This window comes from Podarcis tiliguerta (assembly GCF_965153285.1).
Source record: "Podarcis tiliguerta genome assembly, chromosome: 3".
Classification (NCBI taxonomy): domain Eukaryota; kingdom Metazoa; phylum Chordata; class Lepidosauria; order Squamata; family Lacertidae; genus Podarcis; species Podarcis tiliguerta.
In genome coordinates, this window is record NC_139536.1 from 8,691,696 (window position 1) to 8,710,327 (window position 18,632).

An 18,632-nucleotide genomic window follows, 5' to 3' on the forward strand; every position below is an offset into this window, starting at 1 on the left:
ATGGCCATCAATCAGGCCCAGATAATTCTTCTGCCATCCTCAACTTTCTTTCCTCGGTGAACTTCTGTGACACTTTCCACCTCTGTTCTTCCTAGATCTCCAGCTTCTCATCATTTTGATTTTATTTTTAAAAAAGTAGGGTCTGCTTTGTCTTTTCTCCTCCCTGGACAGGATCCAAAAGGCAGCCGCTCTTGATGCTTCCGCTCTTCTCACATCAGGACAACTCAAAGGATGCTTCTCTTCACATCTCTGGCTTTAGTTTATCTTCTTTGTGAGGAGAAGCTCACCAATTTGCCTTTTCTGCCACAGACCTTCTGCTTCATCCTAGTTCTAAGGGACATCTCGCTAATGCTTCTCCCTGTTGTTATGACAATGTCTCAAGCCAAAGTCGAAGATTCTTCCCACCTGTCTTGTTCTTCTCATTGTACACAATCTTTGAATTACCTCAAGTAGCTTCCTTTACTCCCCCTTACTTGCAGTCCATTTTTTATTCTTACCACCTTTCCAAACGCTTCACTCCTCTCTCCCTGTATTTGTGTACAGTGTGGTGTTGTGATTAAGAGAAGTGGACTCGTAATCTGGTGAACTGGGTTCGCGTCTCCGCTCCTCCACATGCAGTTGCTGGGTGACCTTGGGCCAGTCACACTTCTCTGAAGTCTCTCAGCCCCACTCACCTCACAGAGTGTTTGTTGTGGCGGAGGAAGGGAAAGGAGGTTGTTAGCCGCTTTGAGACTCCTTCGGGTAGTGATAAAGCGGGATATTGAATCCAAACTCTTCTTCTTCTGACTCCCCTGTTCATTTCTAAATTACTATATCTGTCTCCATCACCTGTCCCTTCCCTTTTCTACTAGCAACAGAGTAAGGTGGCAAGGTGGACCGCCTCCCCCCCCCCCGGGGGAATGGTCATAGCACCTCCTTTGCGTGCAGAAGGTCCCATTTTCAATCCCCCAGCATCTCCACGAAGGTCTGGGAATATCCCCTGCCTAGAACCCTAGAACCCAGTCCGTGTAGGCAGCAATGAGCTAGATAGATCAAAGTTATGATTCAAGCTAAGGCAGCTCCCTGCATCCCTTGGGGTGTAGAAAAGAAAATGTCGGCATAACAGGCTACTGCTGCTTAAATCCCCCTCTTCTGCACAACCATAGAAGTTGCAGGAGCCCTGTCCTCTTTTTCACCTGGCTGCTTTAATGCAGAGCTGGGCCCATTGCATGACCAAAACATGTCTAAGTCCCATTGAGTTCAGTGGTACTTACTCCCAGGTAAGTGTAGGAATGAAGTTACAGCTCCATCCCCATTTGAAATCAACATGGCTGCAAAAGGCACTTAGGTCGTGGGTTATGGCTGTTATCAAGGGCACGTCTACAGAGGTCTTCTCAGAGGTGTGCCAAGTCGTGCGATCCTGAAAAGTCCTGTGGCAATAGTGCCTGCTCCTTGCACAGATACATTAGAGTCCACATGGTGCACCAGACAGATCACAGGGCCAATGCACTGCTATAGTCCTTGCCTGAGGCCACTATTCGAAACCTCCTTTCATTGGGGGGGGGGGACTTTGGAGAGGGATTTTCAATGCATCCTGCCACTAGTGTTGCACACTGAACAGTTTCAGAATCTGGTGCGGAACCCCCAGGAAATGGCAGAGGGGGAGGAAGCCATGGAAAAGCTAAATTGAGGAGTCATTCCACCTGACACCTTCCTTCCCCCAGTTTTTTTTTTTTTTTAAAGGCAAGCCTTCCACTAATGTAGGTGCCTCCAGAATACTAGGAAGGGGCACAACACGTATATTTTGTTCACGTAAAGCCTAGTAAATATGATATTATGCAGAACATCCATATCCTTTTGGGGTTTTCAGATGCTAGGTGACCACGACTGGGCCATTAAAAAATACCCCAACCTCAGATCAGTTTGCCACCCTATTGCTTTCACCTTGCAAATAAGCCTCCAGGTGTCTTTAAATCATTTACTTAGACATACCCATGTATATTAGTTATTTTGTGGCACACAGAGAGAAAGGAGGAGATGGGGGAAGAAAAAATCCCGTTCTGATTTAAAAATGCTTGCCGGTCTGGTCACCTGGAGACTATTTTTTACTCGCCACAGGAGACTTATATACAGTGCATATATCATAGGGAACTGTGTGGAAATTCTCACTAGAAAGCTGATGAATTTCCATGAGGGCTTTAAAACAAAAACAAACCAAAACAAATTTGCAACTTGATGCGGAAAACTAAACTTGGAGGGGGAGGGGGGAGAAGAGAAATGGAGAAAAACCAGCAGTTTCACCAATCCCTTTTCAAAGGATTTGCTCCAGAAACACAGGCTCTGGTTTTGCTTCAGCAAGAAGCAAGCCAAGACTGAGTCCTCTACTGTACCAACAGTAGCAATTGCATCTTGCTTGTTAGACCTGGGAGGTGCTGCTTTAATTAAAGGGACCCAGCTTTCTCCAGTAGTTTCCTAACAGTGTGGAAGCCTTTGGTCTCACTGGGACATCTGTCAAAGACATCTTTGGGCTGGCCCCACAGGCTCGCCATGGTAGCAGTGCTTCTGAGGCTGCCCCTTCATCCCCTTCTCCTGGTTAGGAGTCCTCAACTCCATCTCCTGAAGAAGAGGACCCTGACTCCAAGTCCCTGACAGTCCTCAGTGCAAAAGCTTGTGGGGGAGTGGACAATTTTGCATTATCCTTCACCCCTTGTATGGAGAAGAATTACATGATATGGCTCCCAGCATGGAGCACCTGCCTCAGACTGTCCATGGAGGGGGAGGATGTATGCCTTTGCTGTTCCACAACATAAAGAGGACAGTAAATTGAGGGTGGGAAGTAGCTTACTCCAATCAAGATGGCGGCGCCAAACAAACTCGGTCTCTGCTCTTCCCGTGGCAGCAAAGACTCATTATTTTGATTGGCTGGGCCATTATATTTGATCTTTAGGCATTAAACATTATTAAAAGAGTTCTATGCCATTCTGTTGTGTTGGTGTTATGGAGTTGTCTGTACCATGAGAGTGACTTCCAATTTCATTCCCCCCTCTCTTTTTTTAAAAAAAAGTTCATCTGGTTACGAAACAATCATAGCCATTATTTAAGTTTCCATTACATTGCGCATGTATAGAATGTGAAGTATAAATATGTCACTCCATCTACGTCTGTCTCCATCTCTGGGGGGGGAAACCCCAGCAAATTAAGTCTACAAAATATGCTTTGCAAATGCCTGCAAATCACGTTATAGCTGGGCATCTTCAGTTTTTTATACTGAGAAAACCAGCTAGGATCACTGGGCATGCCGCCAGATCCCAGAAATCCTAGAAATAACATTACGCTCACCCAAACTCTTTCTCTTACAACTCAGTTAAGAGTTTGGGGAAGGGCTGTAGCTCAGTCATGGCCCAGGTTAAATCCCCAGTATCTCCAGGTGGGACTGAGAACATCTCCAGACTGAATCCTAGAGGTCTATTTCCAGCAAGAGTCAACAGTGCTGAGGTAGACTTGGTATAAGGCAACTTCCTGTGCTCCTCTTCCTTAGCTTATACAAGGGTGTAGGCAGCTATGGTGTTTCATAGAAGGATGCATAGGTGGAACCTCTGTAGGGAATAAGTGGGTGGAGGCCTGTATTGCTGTCCCTTGAGCTTCCATCGTCCCAGACCAGTGGCTATACTGTTGGGTCTGTGGAAGATAGCGTCCAGAAACATCTGGAGGGCAGTGAATTGCAAGAGAGATTTCCACTCCTGTTCACGATATGGGAATAAATAATCTGATGCTTATTCGTTGGGATTGGGATTGAGTTGCACGGCATTAATAATCTGAAAGGGCAGGCCACAATTATTTATTTTCATTTTTTTTAAAATGCCAACCAAGGCTTGACACACTGGACCATTTCCAAGAGCTAAGAACACCAGGAGTGCCCTGTAGGATCGGACCACAGTCCTATTTAGTCCCGCCACATTGGCCAACCAACTGGGAAGTCCATAAGCAAGACCTAAGCACAGCAGCCTTCTCACCATTTGTGAGTCCTGGAAGCTGGTGTTCAAAGAGGCATACTCTCTGACACACCCTGGACTGGGCTTGCAATGACATTTGCATACCAAACACAATACAGGGAGGTGCGATGGCAGGAATGGCGTAGGCGAGAAAGACGGTCACTGTGGGAGCCACGTAATTGTTGGAAGGCTTAGGGAAGAAAGGGGAAGGTGAACTTTGGCAGTAAGAAGGGCCCACTTGCCCATGTCTGGGGTACTGAGGCAGCAACAGAGGTTGATGCCAAGGCAATGTTTGGAAAGTTCAATCTCTTTTAAGAGCGGCTCATGTTTGAAACCTTTAGCCCTGCGCGTGACCTGGTTGGAAGGCCGACCTCTTTACAGGCCACGTTCCAGGGCGCTGCTTGAAGAACTGGAACATAATTAGGTGGGTGGGCGGGTGGGAAGGGAGGCCCGTCAACAAGAAGCTAGCGGGATGGAAATAGAATAATAACGCAACTTTTTAAGATGACAGTGCAGGGTGGCCAGAACACTAAAGCAAAAAAGAAAGAGAAAGAAGTAGTAATACCAAATGTGACATTTTTCCAGCGGTGTGATAAATTAATGGTGTTATAAAAGCATGAACCATTGAGGCCCATTCGCTGTTTGTTAGTTTTCTGAAATGGATTCTGACGGCAACCGTAATGTATTCTTAAGCTGTGCCAACATTTTGTACAAGCCTGACCGATGGTCCTGCGAAACATTTCCCTATTTATATATATATTTCTGGTGAGGAAAAGGGAGAAAACTCAATAAAAGGAGGGCGGTGGGGCAGGTAACAGAAGCACTGTCACTGCCCATCTTGAGGCCAAGGAACCTCGGAAGGGGAAGCCATTGCAAATGGAAAGCCTTTGTTGCTGGCCTTCTGCAGGTTTTGGGTGGACCTTGAAATTATACGTGACACGAACGCAGGACTAGCTCTCACCAAAGGGCTACAGCGCTTTAGCTCTTTCAAGGGCTACAGAGCTGCACCAACTCAAAGAATTCCATCTACATAGAAAACTGGGATGTCAAAGAAGGCTACACCTCAAGCTTGTCCTTAACATGCTAGATTTCTATGTGTGGGAACTGGGGGGAGGGGGGAATTGGCACCCCGTCATGAACTCTCGGTGATAACTAGTCCATAGGACCTTCATACTAAACAAAAATGGCCAGGAGGAGCCTCATGAACTCAGAAAGTAGTTCATGCTGCGCTTTTGTCAGGGCTGCTTCCTATGTTGCAGATCGATGACACCAGAGTTCTGCTATGACTTTCTTCTGGCCATGGAGATGTATCACGGGAAGAATGGGTTTGTAAGCAAGGATATAATGTCCCTGCTGGGTTTTGCAAAGGGTGCGTGGTGTACCTAGGGAGAACTCCTAGCCCGCCATGGGTCTACCAACCACCATCTTTTCCTCCAGGCAGACCTCTGGAGACCATCCCTCACCCCACCGTCCTGCGTCTGTTTGCCTACATTTCAAGAAAGCCATTGAAAAGCCCTAAACCAAAAATTACAGCACAGTGCAAATAATATAACCACCTTTCAACCCAGAACCTCCACCCTATACTTAAGTGGTGTTCAGCTGCCCACTGAGCTCCGTGTCATGAGTTTGGCAGCGTCTGTGAACGAAGCCGCCACACTGGTGTTGTCGGGTACCAGTCCAAAGAAGAAAGAGGAGAACATCAGATCAGAGAACACAAGAGGCACAAAACACAGAAAGAATTCTTCATATCAGACTTCCACGTCCAGAGTTCCCGACAAAGCCAGCCGAGTTTGGGAGGGCACAAGGACAGTTGCCTAAATCTCATGCCGTGGGAAGTCCTCCTCATGGGATCCGATGGCAACCTTTGCATCTCAACGAAGACCTTGCATTGACTAATTATGATTTTTATTTTCATGAGTATGCTGTGTGTTGGTCTCGATTCAAAGGCTCCAATCCAGCAAAGGGAGGTCCACCTGCCTGTGCAACAGCTGGTGCAGATGTGCATCCAGAAACACATGTGGAGGGCCAATCACAAGTAATCATGCCCAGCCCCTTAAACACGAATTCCCACCCACAGCCAGTGTGTGTGTGTGTGTGTGTGTGTGTGTGTGAGAGAGAGAGAGAGAGAGAGAGAGAGAGAGAGATTAATTGCATGTGCTGGATTGGGACCACTGGATTGCTATGCCTAGATATTATAGGAGTCTGTTATCTTGGATGAGTCGCCAGTCACCCAGTGTGTTTCGGCCTCTTAATTGTGAACATGAACATTTTGACTTTCGGTCCATATTACACCTTTTTCTTCTTCTTCTTCTTCTCCCCGCCCCCCTCTGCCCCCCTGTCCTTTCTTCCTTTTCCTCTTGCAGGCTGGCGTAGCGCCCAGGGGACGCTTGATGCATGGCAGATTCCGGACGGAAGCCCAAGGACGCTTAAATTCTGAGAGAATGTGAAACGCAGAAGGGGATGTGCTCTGCGCCCCTGACATCCACATGGGGCTTGCTCTCGGGTTGGTTTTTTGTGCCGCCGTCTGGCTGAGCAGCTCCAGAAGTTGCCACGCAAAAGGCGGGAACCGACCGAGCCCCCTGCTACTACTGCCTGCCCGAAGACTCTTTATTTATATATTTTTAACAGAGTATAAAAACCGCGTCATTAAAAAATCACCCAACTACCATCAAGGGCTTCCCATTTCCCCCCGCTACCTCCCCTCTCTTTTATTTGACAATCTTCCGTCTTCAATCTGGAAAGCCACCTGAAAACAGGTTGATGGAGCAGGATTGGGGAACCTTTGGCCCTCCAGATGTTGCTTGAACTACAATTCCCATCATCCATAGCAAGCGTGGTCAATGACTGGGGAAGATGGGAGTTGCAGTTCAGCCGCATCTGGAAAGCCAAAGGCTCCTCACACCTGGGACAAGTGTGACCTAGCGCAGTCAACCACCAAATAAATCTTCTCAACACATACCTGTTCTGGTAATTTGCAGAACATCCAGAATGTGACAGGACCCACCTAAAAAATAAAATAAAGAGTGTGGGGGGAAAGGCTTTTTTGTAATGTGAAAAGTTGGCTCATGATCTTGGAGCACCGCTATCAGGCAAAGTAGAGATGATTGGGCTGTATCAGGACCATCCTAGGTGGTGCCCTGGAGATATTGTTGAGCTCCAGCACTTATCAACCCCAGCCAGGGATGGTGAGAGCTATATTCCTCCACCACCGGAGCTCACCAGTAGTCTGGCTCAGTATAAGGTAATGGCCTTCAACTCTTTACTAACCAAGGTCCAAGAGGGAGAAGGGATGACTTTCTGATCTGCAAGAGTCTTCAGAGGCCAATATTACCGCGAGGTTGCCATTATTATTATTATTATTATTATTATTATTAGCCCCAGCCACTCTGGGCGGCTTCTAACAAATCAAAACACACACAATTCAACATCCGCACAATCACTGCTGGCAGCAACTGCCGTGGTAGGAGCAAACCTGAGTGTCAACCCTGTGCATGAGAAGAGCCTGCAGGATCAGGCCAGTGACCCATTGTAGACTAATGTCCTTTTCTCACAGTGCCTGCAGGGAACCCGCCAAGCGGGACCGGAGCGCAAGAGTCCTCTTCTCCCCCATCTGTGGCTTCCAGAAACTGGTATTCAGAAACATACCAGCTTCGGCCATGGAAGCAGAACAGAGCCATCATAGCTAGTGGTCCCTGATAGACTCATCTTCCATTAATTTATCCAATGCTCTTTTAAAGTCATCAGAGTTGGCGGCTATCACCGCCTTCCCTGGGAGTGAGTCCCATAGTTTAGCTATGCCTTGGTACCTTGAAGGCACTGAGAGTTTCCCCTCACTGGCTGAGGGGGTCTTGGTGATTTGGCCTGTCAAATTTATCGTGACTCAGCTGTAAGTTCAGAGAGGCAGAGGCAATGTCTGGTCTGCCTCCTACGCTGGGCCAACTTCACATTTTATATTGGATTGTTGGAATATTTTTTAAGATTGCAATCCACCTTGGGTGCCTTGGCAGGAAAGGTGATATATATGTATATATAGAAATGCAATAAAGTATTTGACCATGATCAAGTACTATAAAATGTCCCATAAAAATACTGGGGAAGGGCATCTGTTTTGCATGCAAAAAGGTCCTCGGTTCAGTCCCTATCATCCCCAGGTCTGAAAATCCTGGAGAGATGCTGCCAGTCAGTGGAGACAATATTGAGCCAGATGGACCAGTGGTCTGACTTGCTATAAGCTTCACGTACCCAGAGCACCCTTTAGGGTCAGACTCACCATTTAGGCAAAATGAGGCAGGCAGGGGGCTGATTTTTGGATTTCATGAGCTGGCAGCAGTTATTTGATTTATCCGTGCTTCATGTTTGTGTCGGAGAGATGCTTACAGGATTCTTATTTTTTGCCTCGGGTGCCAAAATAACTTCACAAGCCTTGGGCGCTGTGCACCAGGACTTTACAAGATGACGCCATTTGCTGGAGGCAGGAAAATGTCTTAGGCCTGCCTTTATGTAAGTGGCAGGATTGGGGCCCCTGCTGCCGCCTTCCACCACGCCAGTTGTGGCTTCCTTCAGGGTTGAAGAGGAAGCAGGAAGGTGGCACAAACAGACATTAGAGGAGCACAGGTCATGAGTGCTGGGGGACACCAGGTCATTGCTTTCGCTCCAGAGAAGCAGGGCCTCCATACTGTAAATGCCATGGCAGACTTCTCTAAAGCCGATACGATGAACTGGTTGCCAGAGTCTTAGAGAACGTAGTATTTATTTGTCCGTTTCTTGAAAAAGCTTGGCGCTGTACAAAAACAGGTCCTGCAATAGGCCTCAAAACCTCAAGGATTTGTAGTTAAGAACCTAGGAAGCTGCCAGGCCACTGGGGCACCCAGCTCAGGGCTGAATGAGCCCCGGGACCAGGGGACAAAATGTGGCCCTCCAGGCTTGGGGTTTTCAAATGCTGAGTCCCATCCCCGTCCGCGGTCACCACACATCTTTGTATAGCCAACTGGGGAACCAACGTGGTTGGTTCATGTAGTTTGCTGAGAGCCAGTGTGGTGTAGTGGTTAAGAGCGGTAGACTCGTAATCTGGGGAACCGGGTTCGCGTCTCCGCTCCTCCACATGCAGCTGCTGGGTAACCTTGGGCCAGTCACACTTCCTTGAAGTCTCTCAGCCCCACTCACCTCACAGAGTGTTTGTTGTGGGGGAGGAAGGGAAAGGAGAATGTTAGCCGCTTTGAGACTCCTGAAGGGGAGTGAAAGGCGGGATATCAAATCCAAACTCTTCTTCTCTTCTTCTTCTTCATGTGCAACTCTTTCAAAATGGAGCACTGGCTCAGAGAGGCAGCTGATTAGCTTGTCAGGTTTGCTTATAGGGAGCAGCCTTATACTGAGCCAGCCCATTGGTTACTGTTGCCCTGTATTGTTTACACTCCAGGGTCTTGGGCGTAGACTCCAGGGTCTTGGGCCAGTCCCATTACTTTAGATCAGGCACCCCCAAACTTGGCCCTCCAGATATTTTGGGACTACAGTTCCCATCATCCCTGACCACTGGCCCTGTTAGCTAGGGATGCTGGGAGTTGTAGTCCCAAAACAGCTGGAGGGCTGAGTTTGGGGGTGCCTGCCTTAGATCCTTTTGTGGGAAATACCAAGGACTATGTTACTCAAGGACCAAGTTACCCAAAATGGTGTGCTGCAGCCCCATTGTCCCTGGCCACGTTGGCTGGAGCTGATGGGAGTTGGTAGACTGAATATACGGAGGGCACAACGTTGGCTACCTCTTGACTATGTAGCTCGTATGCCTTTGAATCAGAATTAGTTAACATGGCACCCTCCAAGTGTCGCTAGACTACAATTCCCATCATCTTTGGCCATTGACCTTGCAGGCTGATGGTAGACGGATTCCTACAACACCCGGAAGGTTGGCTATTCCCGCTTTAAAATAATCTACGGCATTTCCTGTTCCAAACTAAATAACAAGCAAAACCGTATATATCCACACTGGACGATTCGGAGCCGTGGGCGGCATTAAGTTTCCCGAAGAAGCACTGAATTCATTCTCGCAACTCTGCATTCTAACAATCATATTGGTATTTATTCTTGTCGCACTCCATGTGAGTTTCCCAGCCGTCTTAATTTATCATTTGTGTGCAGCTGGGTGATGCTGATTGTGATGTACCGCATTTCTGTTGCTTAAATGTGTACTTTGGGGGCGGGGGCGGGGCAAAGGGGAGAGCTGTGCGGGGGAAGGGAAACACAACACGCTTTACTTTGTGTTTGTTTTTTGGGAGAGAAAAAAAAAGAAACAACAACAAAAACCTGAAACGTATTTGTGTCAACCAGTGATTGTGCATCGGCGGCAGCTATATTCTCCTGTGGGGTGGGGGTTGCTAATAAATTTGTTTTAACAATGGTCCCCAACACTTAGAATCATAGAATCATAGAGTTGGAAGAGACCACAAGGGCCATCGAGTCCAACCTGACATCTGGTTGTCAAGCCTCTGCTTAAAGACCTCCAAAGAAGGAGACTCCACCACACTCCTTGGCAGCAAATTCCACTGTCAAACAGCTCTTACTGTCAGGAAGTTCTTCCTAATGTTTAGGTGGAATCTTCTTTCTTGTAGTTTGGATCCATTGCTCCGTGTCCGCTTCTCTGGAGCAGCAGAAAACAACCTTTCTCCCTCCTCTATGTGACATCCTTTTATATATTTGAACATGGCTATCATATCACCCCTTAACCTCCTCTTCTCCAGGCTAAACATGCCCAGTTCCCTTAGCCGTTCCTCATAAGGCATCGTTTCCAGGCCTTTGACCATTTTGGTTGCCCTCCTCTGGACACGTTCCAGTTTGTCAGTGTCCTTCTTGAACTGTGGTGCCCAGAACTGGACACAGTACTCCAGGTGAGGTCTGACCAGAGCAGGATACAGTGGCACTATTACTTAAGAGATGGCTAAAAAAAAATCTGCCTTATCCTGGCTGTTCAACAAGGTACAGAACCTAAGTTCCTCCTTAAAGACCCAACTCGGTTGATCATCTAAACCTGCTTCTATAGAGTCACTGTTTTCAGGTGAGATTCACTCTCACACCAGCCCATTCCAATCAGGCAATGGAGGTGGCACTCCTTTGCAACAGATCTGTATCCCCCTCTAAAACCAGGCTTGTGCTAAGGAAAGTGGCAGGAAAACGCACCGGAAAGGGTGGGATAACATTTGCCTCATGCAGCGTCATCTAGCGTCCCCACTAAAAAATCAGAATGGATGCTCAATAGATGGATGAGGTCGTCTAAGCTCTGTGTGAACTTTGTGCAAATGAATCAGGATAGCTGCTCCATAAACAGGTCACCTGGCAGCAATGCTTCCTAATTGACAGGTGGCGCATGGGTGGAGTCAATGTTCATGTGAGAAGACTCAGAGAGAGGGCGGGGGTAAGGTGTGGGGAGCAGTGCTGTGCTTTAATTGCTGTCCACTGATGTTTACCCCCTTTTGCCATCACGTCTTGCAAGCAGCGGAGAAATGCTCTGTCCAAAGTTATTTCCTGAGCAATTTAGAAAATTCATAACCGGAGTCTCTCCACTCGTCCAGGCGTTACTTTCCCGGGTACCGCACATATACATGAAATCGCGTAGAGTGGGGAACGCCATCTAAAAAGCTTGTACATACCCTCTAAACTTCTGGAAACCCTCTAAAAACCAGCAGAACTTACCAGACGGGTACAAATGGTGGCAGTGGCGGTTCTCAGTCTTCCTTGTACGTGGAAACAACGGCGCATGGATAGACTTGTATCCTGAACTGCCTGGCTGTGAATCAGAGGCAGAGGGTGCCTTTTTGCAGTTTAAATCTATTTGTTTAATCATTTCCCAGTGCCATGAATATACGCAGTCACACACAAGTAGTAGGGAGATGCCTGTACAAGTAAGCCAAGCCACACTTGGGGGGGGGGGGTGTGTAACACCCACACGCACCTCCCTGATTCAATGGCCTTTCTGATTTTAGGAAAACTTCTTTCTATCTCCTAAGCAAAGTCATGAACCATACGGTGAGAAATAGAACTGAACCATATATATATATATATATATATGTATGGGGAACATTTAGAAACAATGAAAAACATATAAAAGTATGCAATGCTACCACATACTGTACTCCCACAAGTAATTAACTTTCAGGTTGTCAGGATCAAATGCTTGGGTAAACAGGAATGGTTTCCAAATCCTTCCTGAAAAGTTAACAGTGATGCATCTCACTAGGGAAGGCGTGCCAGAAATGCAGACCCACCACCAAGAAGGCCCTGTCATGAGCCACTGCCAACCACGTAGCAGACAGAAGCTGCATCACCAAAAGGGTCTCCCCTGCTAATTCCAGGACACGGGATGGTTGGTACTGAGGGAGACACACTTCTAAGTACTTGGGCTCCAAGTAGCTTATGGCAGCTGGTGAAACGCTTTCTGCAATACATGGAGTGGTGTGGGAGAACATCCCTGGTGTCCCCTCAATTGGCTCCAGTAGGAGGAATACAAGCACCATGAGGCTGGAGCAGAACCACATGGGAAGGCGTGGACGAAGGCTGGCCCTCTGACCCAGATTCTGACACATGGTTTGTCTGTCCCACTCAACTGGTTGGTTTCTTACATTACTGGAACAACGCGGGGTGGAGTCAAAGGCATAGGAGCCCAGGAAGATTTCAGACATTATTCCACCAAGCTCAATTTGAACGCCATATAGTGAGACACAGGCGAACATGGTGTCAAGTGTTCAACGCCCACAGCATTAATTCAGGGCACCCTTTGCCAACCTGGTGCCCTCCATGTGCTTTAGACTGCCAACTGAGTGGCTGGGGCTAATGGGAATTGTTGTCCGAAAGGCACCAAGTTAGCGAAGGCTGAAATGGAGGGAACAAGGTTGGATCAATAATAACGAGAATGAACCAGTTTAGTTCAGGAAGAGCCAAACTAAGAGCTTATCCACTTACCCTTTGCCCTACCCTTTCCATGCAAAGGTCGGCGCTTTAAAGCTCTGTCCAATAACCTTCTCCCCCCCCCCCATTGAAAACCCACTCTTTGAAGCTCAATTGGAGCAAACAACTACTTGGGTTTTCTGCAGATTGACGTTTGCTCCGATTGAGCTTTAAAGAGCAGGTTTTCACACGGAAAGCATGGAGCTTTAAAACTTGGACCATACCTGGAAAGGTGAGTGTGGATAAACCCTAGAAGCCAGTAAACCTGGCAATCATGTGATCAGTTCCTCCTCTGCAGCATCAATGGGAACCTGGGGGAGCCACCATGATGCCCCCCTCCCCAAGATATTGTGGACTACAGCTCCCATCATCCCCAGCCACCAAGGCCACCCTGTCTACAGGAAACTGCCTTATGCCAAGTTAAACAATGGGCCCATCGACATTCGTCGTCCTTAACCTGATGCCTTGCAGATCAATTTGGAGGACAGTATCCATCAGCCCCAGCCAGCAGGATGATGGGAGTTGTGGTCCTCACCATCTGGTATGTTTAGACTGGAGAAGATAAGACTGAGAAGCAAATATCTGAAGGGCTATCACATGGGAGGAGGAACAAGCTTGTTTTCTCCTGCTCCAGAGGGCAGGACACAAACCAAGTGATTCAAGTACAAGAAAGGAGATTCCGATTAAACACCCGGGAGAACTTTCTGATGGTAAGAGCTGGGAGGTGGTGGGTTCTCCTTACTTGGAGGTCCTTAAGCAGATGTTGGGTTGTCATCTGCCCCAGATGGTTCAGCTGCAGTTCCTGCATTATAGAGGCTTGGACTAGATGACCCTTGGGTTCCCTTCCAGCCATTTCTTCCCTGTTCTACACCAGCACAGAAAGTTGCAATATCATGACATGCAGGAGAGGAGACCTCATGTGATGGCAACCACAGCTTCATCCCTGCACCTGATATGGCCCAAAATACAGTGGTACCCCGGGTTAAGTACTTAATTCGTACATGAGGTCCGTACTTAACCTGAATCTGTTCTTAACCTGAGGCACCACTTTAGCTAATGGGGCCTCCTGCTGCCGCCGCACCGCCGGAGCACGGTTTCTGTTCTCATCCTGAAGCAAAGTTCTTAACCTGAAGCACTATTTCTGGGTTAGCGGAGTCTGTAACCTGAAGCGTATGTAACCTGAAGCGTATGTAACCCAAGGTACCACTGTAGTGAACTCTTTTTGGCTTCCCAAATCTAGCCTTTTGCCAGTGAGGATCTGACAAAAGCGAAACGAAATGACAGAAACAAGATGGCGCAAAGGCATTGGCCTGATGGCGCTGCTTGGAGCCTATCGTGCTTCTCTCGGCATGCCGTAATCTTTAACAGAGTCTCTTGGCAGTAAAACATAGCAAAGGTTAACCCATTTGTGACACCGCCTTCCCCTCAACCCCAGACCTTAAAAATTACATTGATTAAGACATCACGAGCCATCGGCTCGGCGATATAATTTTTTACAGGGTGCTAATAAAACGGAAAGGACCTGCTCGTTAAAGCACACTAATTTCAGAGGCTCTCAAGGAACTGACATCCTTATCGGAATCTCCAAACAGGATCTTAAAAGACAAACACACAGAAAACAGCAGCGCATTCTCATTCCAGCTCCGCAGAGCACATCCTGCTAGGTAATCCAAATAGCCAATAGCAATACTTGAAGCCTGTCAGCTAGAATATTTAGTTCTGTTCTGGAAGGTGGCAGGATAACTATTAACTTCAGGGAAAGGTGAATTGAAATGGGCTCCTTCGTGGGCTTTTAGAGATTATTCTGCTTAATATGCCATTTATTTGGCACTCATGTTTCCAGGCAAATGCACAGTTCATCTTACTCCTTTTGATTTGGTGTGTCTTGCCCTGTTATTGAGGCACTGAAATGTCTCCTCGGCTCGTTATTAGATCTTCAGTATTCACTTATTCTAATGGGGTGGTTGTTGTTGTTGCTGCTGCTGCCAGCAAACCCCTTGATTTGCATTAATATTTCGGACTAGAGGGCTGGGATTGATGGCTGGAGCTTTCTTGCATCTAGCTGCAATGGGATCTTAAAGCAGCCGCTGCAGCATTTGAGACCAGGGCAAGTTTTTATATTTTTTTATTTAGACAGGGGGCTACATTCCTTTCTTTGGAAACATCCAAAGGCCACAGTTGGGTGGTGGGCAGATGCAAAACAGCCTTAGCAAACTTAACTTCATAACAACCCTAGGTAAGGGTAAAGGGACCCCTGACCATTAGGTCCGGTCGTGACCGACTCTGGGGTTGCAGCGCTCATCTCGCTTTATTGGCCGAGGGAGCCGGCGTACAGATTCCAGGTCATGTGGCCAGCATGACTAAGCCGCTTCTGGCGAACCAGAGCAGCGCACGGAAACACCGTTTACCTTCCCGCTGGAGCGGTACCTATTTATCTACTTGCACTTTGATGTGCTGTCGAACTGCCGACCTTCTGATCGGCAAGTCCTAGGCTCTGTGGTTTAACCCACAGCACCACCCGCGTCCCTTAACAACCCTAAGGGGTAGGCTGAATTCTACCTTTGCTACTTTCCACAAACATTCACACAGCCCTCTGTATCTTCATCCAAAACCAAGTTTGTTATTGGTATGAGCTTTCATGAAGAAGTGTGCATGCACACGAAAGCTCACACGAATTTGTTTCGACTATGGCAGACCAACACGGCTACCTACCTGTATCTTCATGCAGACAGGCAAGAGGCCTGACCAGAGATCAAGGACACATTCCAGCCAATAGGGAATAATGTTTCTTTTCATGGGTTCATCGTTTCTGAGTTCGCCACTTCTGCCAGTATGGAGACGATGCCATACACTGCAGAAGTGGACCACAAGCTTAACATAAGTCCACAGTGTGATGTAGCGGGGGGGGGGGGGAGCTAACACTATTCTAGGCTGCAAATCAGAGTCCAGAGCAAGGGAACCACTCTATTCTGCCTTGGTCAGGCCGTACCCGGAATACTGTGTCCAGTTCTGGGCACCACAGTTTAAGAAGGATGTCGATAAGCTGGAACATGAGCAGAGGAGGGCAACCAAGATGATCAAGGGTCTGGAAACAGCCTTATGAGGAGCATTTGAAGGAACTGGGTATGTTTGGCCTGGAAAAGAGGAGACAGAGAGGAGATGTGATAGATACCTTCAAATATCTCAAGGACTGTCACATGGAAGATGGAGCAAGCTTGTTTTCTCCTGCTCTGGAAGGTAGGACTTGACCCAATGGCTTCAGATTACAAGAAAGGAGATTCCGACTAAACATCAGGAAGAACTTTCTGACAGTAAGAGCTGTTTGGCAGTGGAGGTTTTTAAGCAAAGTTTGGATGGCCACCTGTCAAGGATGCTTTAGCTGAGATTCCTGCATTGCAGGGGGTTGGACTAGACAACCCTTGGGGTCTGTCCCAAGTCTACAGTTCTATGATTCTAAGTACCTTTCAGGTTGAGGAGCGGAAAGCTCATTGTTTTCATATGGGCTAGCGACAAGGAGCCTTGCAAAGGCGGAAACGCAGCCTCGGGAGCAGAAATGGGGTGGAAGGTGCGATAAATGGAACTAAATAATAAAGTAAAAATTGCAGCCGGCTTCGCATACAACTGGTGAGGCAGGTCACGGGGTCAGCACCATGCGTTCCCAGTTGTGTATTAAACATCACCTTAATATTCTAGTGACAATGTTTTATAATTAATCTAAATGTAAAAGGGTGAGCGCAGTGGAGATGGTGGCTCAGTGCAAAGAGGCGGGTGGAGGCTCTACAAAGCCAGGAGGCTGATTGCAGGGGACCACGTTGGAGTCCATTATCTGCCGGAGTTTTTGCGTCGGAAGAGCAAAACGCCCTGCACACTTTGGGAAAGTGAAAAACCTTTAACTCATCACGGTTGTAATGTTAATACAGAAGGAAAGTGCTTTCAAAAGATTACATTTAGTTCACAGACGTATATTGAACTCAGGAGGGGCAATCTGAGCCCCCGAGAGAGAGCAGCTAGAGAGCTGAGCTATAAACTAGAATGATAACATCCTTATTATAAGATGCAAATGAAGGGGGGTGGGGTGGGCGGGCGCAATTCACTTCAAAAAGGCATTAGGAGTGTTTAATTTTTCTTGTGGGAATAACACTCAAGTTGGCCCACGTAGGGTTGTGCTGTGTGTGTGTGTGTGTGCTGAAGATTTGTCTATAGATGTCGGCTTGACAATTTTGCACAAAACAGAAGGCCTCTCCTCTTGCAAAACCTCGGGAACGGATGACGACACAACGCTAGAACTGTTCCTCTCTTCGGCTAGCATTCTGGCCTGAGGAGGAAGAAGAGGAGCAGGGAAGATTACTCACACCAAAAAACAGCAGAAGTTCTGCATCCAGGTGGTCTAGATTCTGAGATGGGATGAAGCTGGATTCTGGGTTCCGTATAAATTATGCAAATTAAAAGAGAAGTGCATTATATCTCAGATTCGGTGCAATCTATTATGCATCTGCCATTTTGCATAATTCATCCTGCGGCTGTTACTCATGAGGAGCTGCTCTTCCAGTTGCAGAGTCATATCCCACGACCTCTGTTATTTTAGCAGCCCATAGCCTTTCCACAGCGCTGTTAAGTAGAAACAAGAGCTTGCATTCGACATGAAAAGTGCATCATTTTTTTAAAAGGCAGCCGAGTTCTGCACCTGTTAGCATGTTTGGAGCTTTTCCCTTTCTAAAAAAAAAATGTTCCTTCTTCCCATTTAAAAAATGTTCTTGTAGAATTGTCATATTCACACAACCAGGAGAGCACCAATAACTGCTGCAGCCATGGCAGATCTGCCATCGTGGATGAGAGCATGACTTCAAGCAAGTAACCACTCTTCTTTCCCCCTCTTTACCTACGTAAGAGATTTGCACCAGCAGAGCAGGTTGGGGTGGTTCCACCGGAAGCTCTCCCAGCTGGAATATTTGATGTCCCACACCATGTCCGGATCCCATGGGACATTACAGGATTCATTCATGCATTCCAGAATTGGCATGAGGGAGCAGGCTCAAAATATTTTGCTTTCCAGGGGGGAGGGGGGAGTAAAATTGCTGCCACTCTCTTGACCCACTTTTGGTGGGGGCAGTAGTGGCAAGGTGAAATTGCTGTTTCACCCTAGATGATTTTCCAAGTCAATCTGGAACCTTTGAAAGCCCAGGCAGGCCGCATATTGCAGGGGTGACGATTGCACTCTTGCAGGCCTCTCTAGTCAACCTTCAGCATATTCCCCAGTCCTCTCCCTCTGCCCAGGCCGCTTCTCTCACCCACCCTCCCTAAGCTCCTTTGCCTGGCTAGAATGTGTCTTCCTTGCATGGCTAGAGGAGTGTGTGTGTGTGTGTGTGTGTGTGTGTGTGTGTGTAATCCATAGATTTCTGCGTGTTTTGGGATGTCCTCTACTGTACAAAGGCAAGAGTCATGTTCATTGCTTCAACCATTTTTGCCACTAGCCCCTCCTACCACTACCACGTAGCCCTAGGAAGGTTGTCCTATGGGACCGCCTCTTCTGGTATGCCCCACGGAGGACCTTACGGTCTACTAACAACAACACCTTGAAGATCCTGGGCCTCAAGGAGATTAGACTGGCCTCGACGAGAGCCAGGGCCTTTTTGGCCATGGCCCCGGCCTGGTGGAACGCTCTCCCACAAGAGACCAGGGCCCTGTGGGATTTGACATCTTTCCGCAGGGCCTGCAAGCCAGAGCTGTTCT

At 47.6% G+C, this 18,632-nt stretch overlaps 1 protein-coding gene across 1 annotated transcript in view; it reads left to right on the forward strand.

Annotated features, from left to right (window-relative positions):
* The window catches only part of BCL11A (BCL11 transcription factor A), a 247,535-nt gene extending 240,528 nt beyond the window's left edge, over positions 1–7,007 (forward strand). Inside the window, exon 5 of the mRNA XM_083432586.1 lies at positions 6,335–7,007. Within this exon, the coding sequence (XP_083288712.1) occupies positions 6,335–6,408 (74 nt within the window). The 3' untranslated portion in view covers positions 6,409–7,007. The remainder of the gene's footprint in view (positions 1–6,334) is intronic.
* The last annotated feature ends 11,625 nt before the right edge of the window (positions 7,008–18,632 follow it).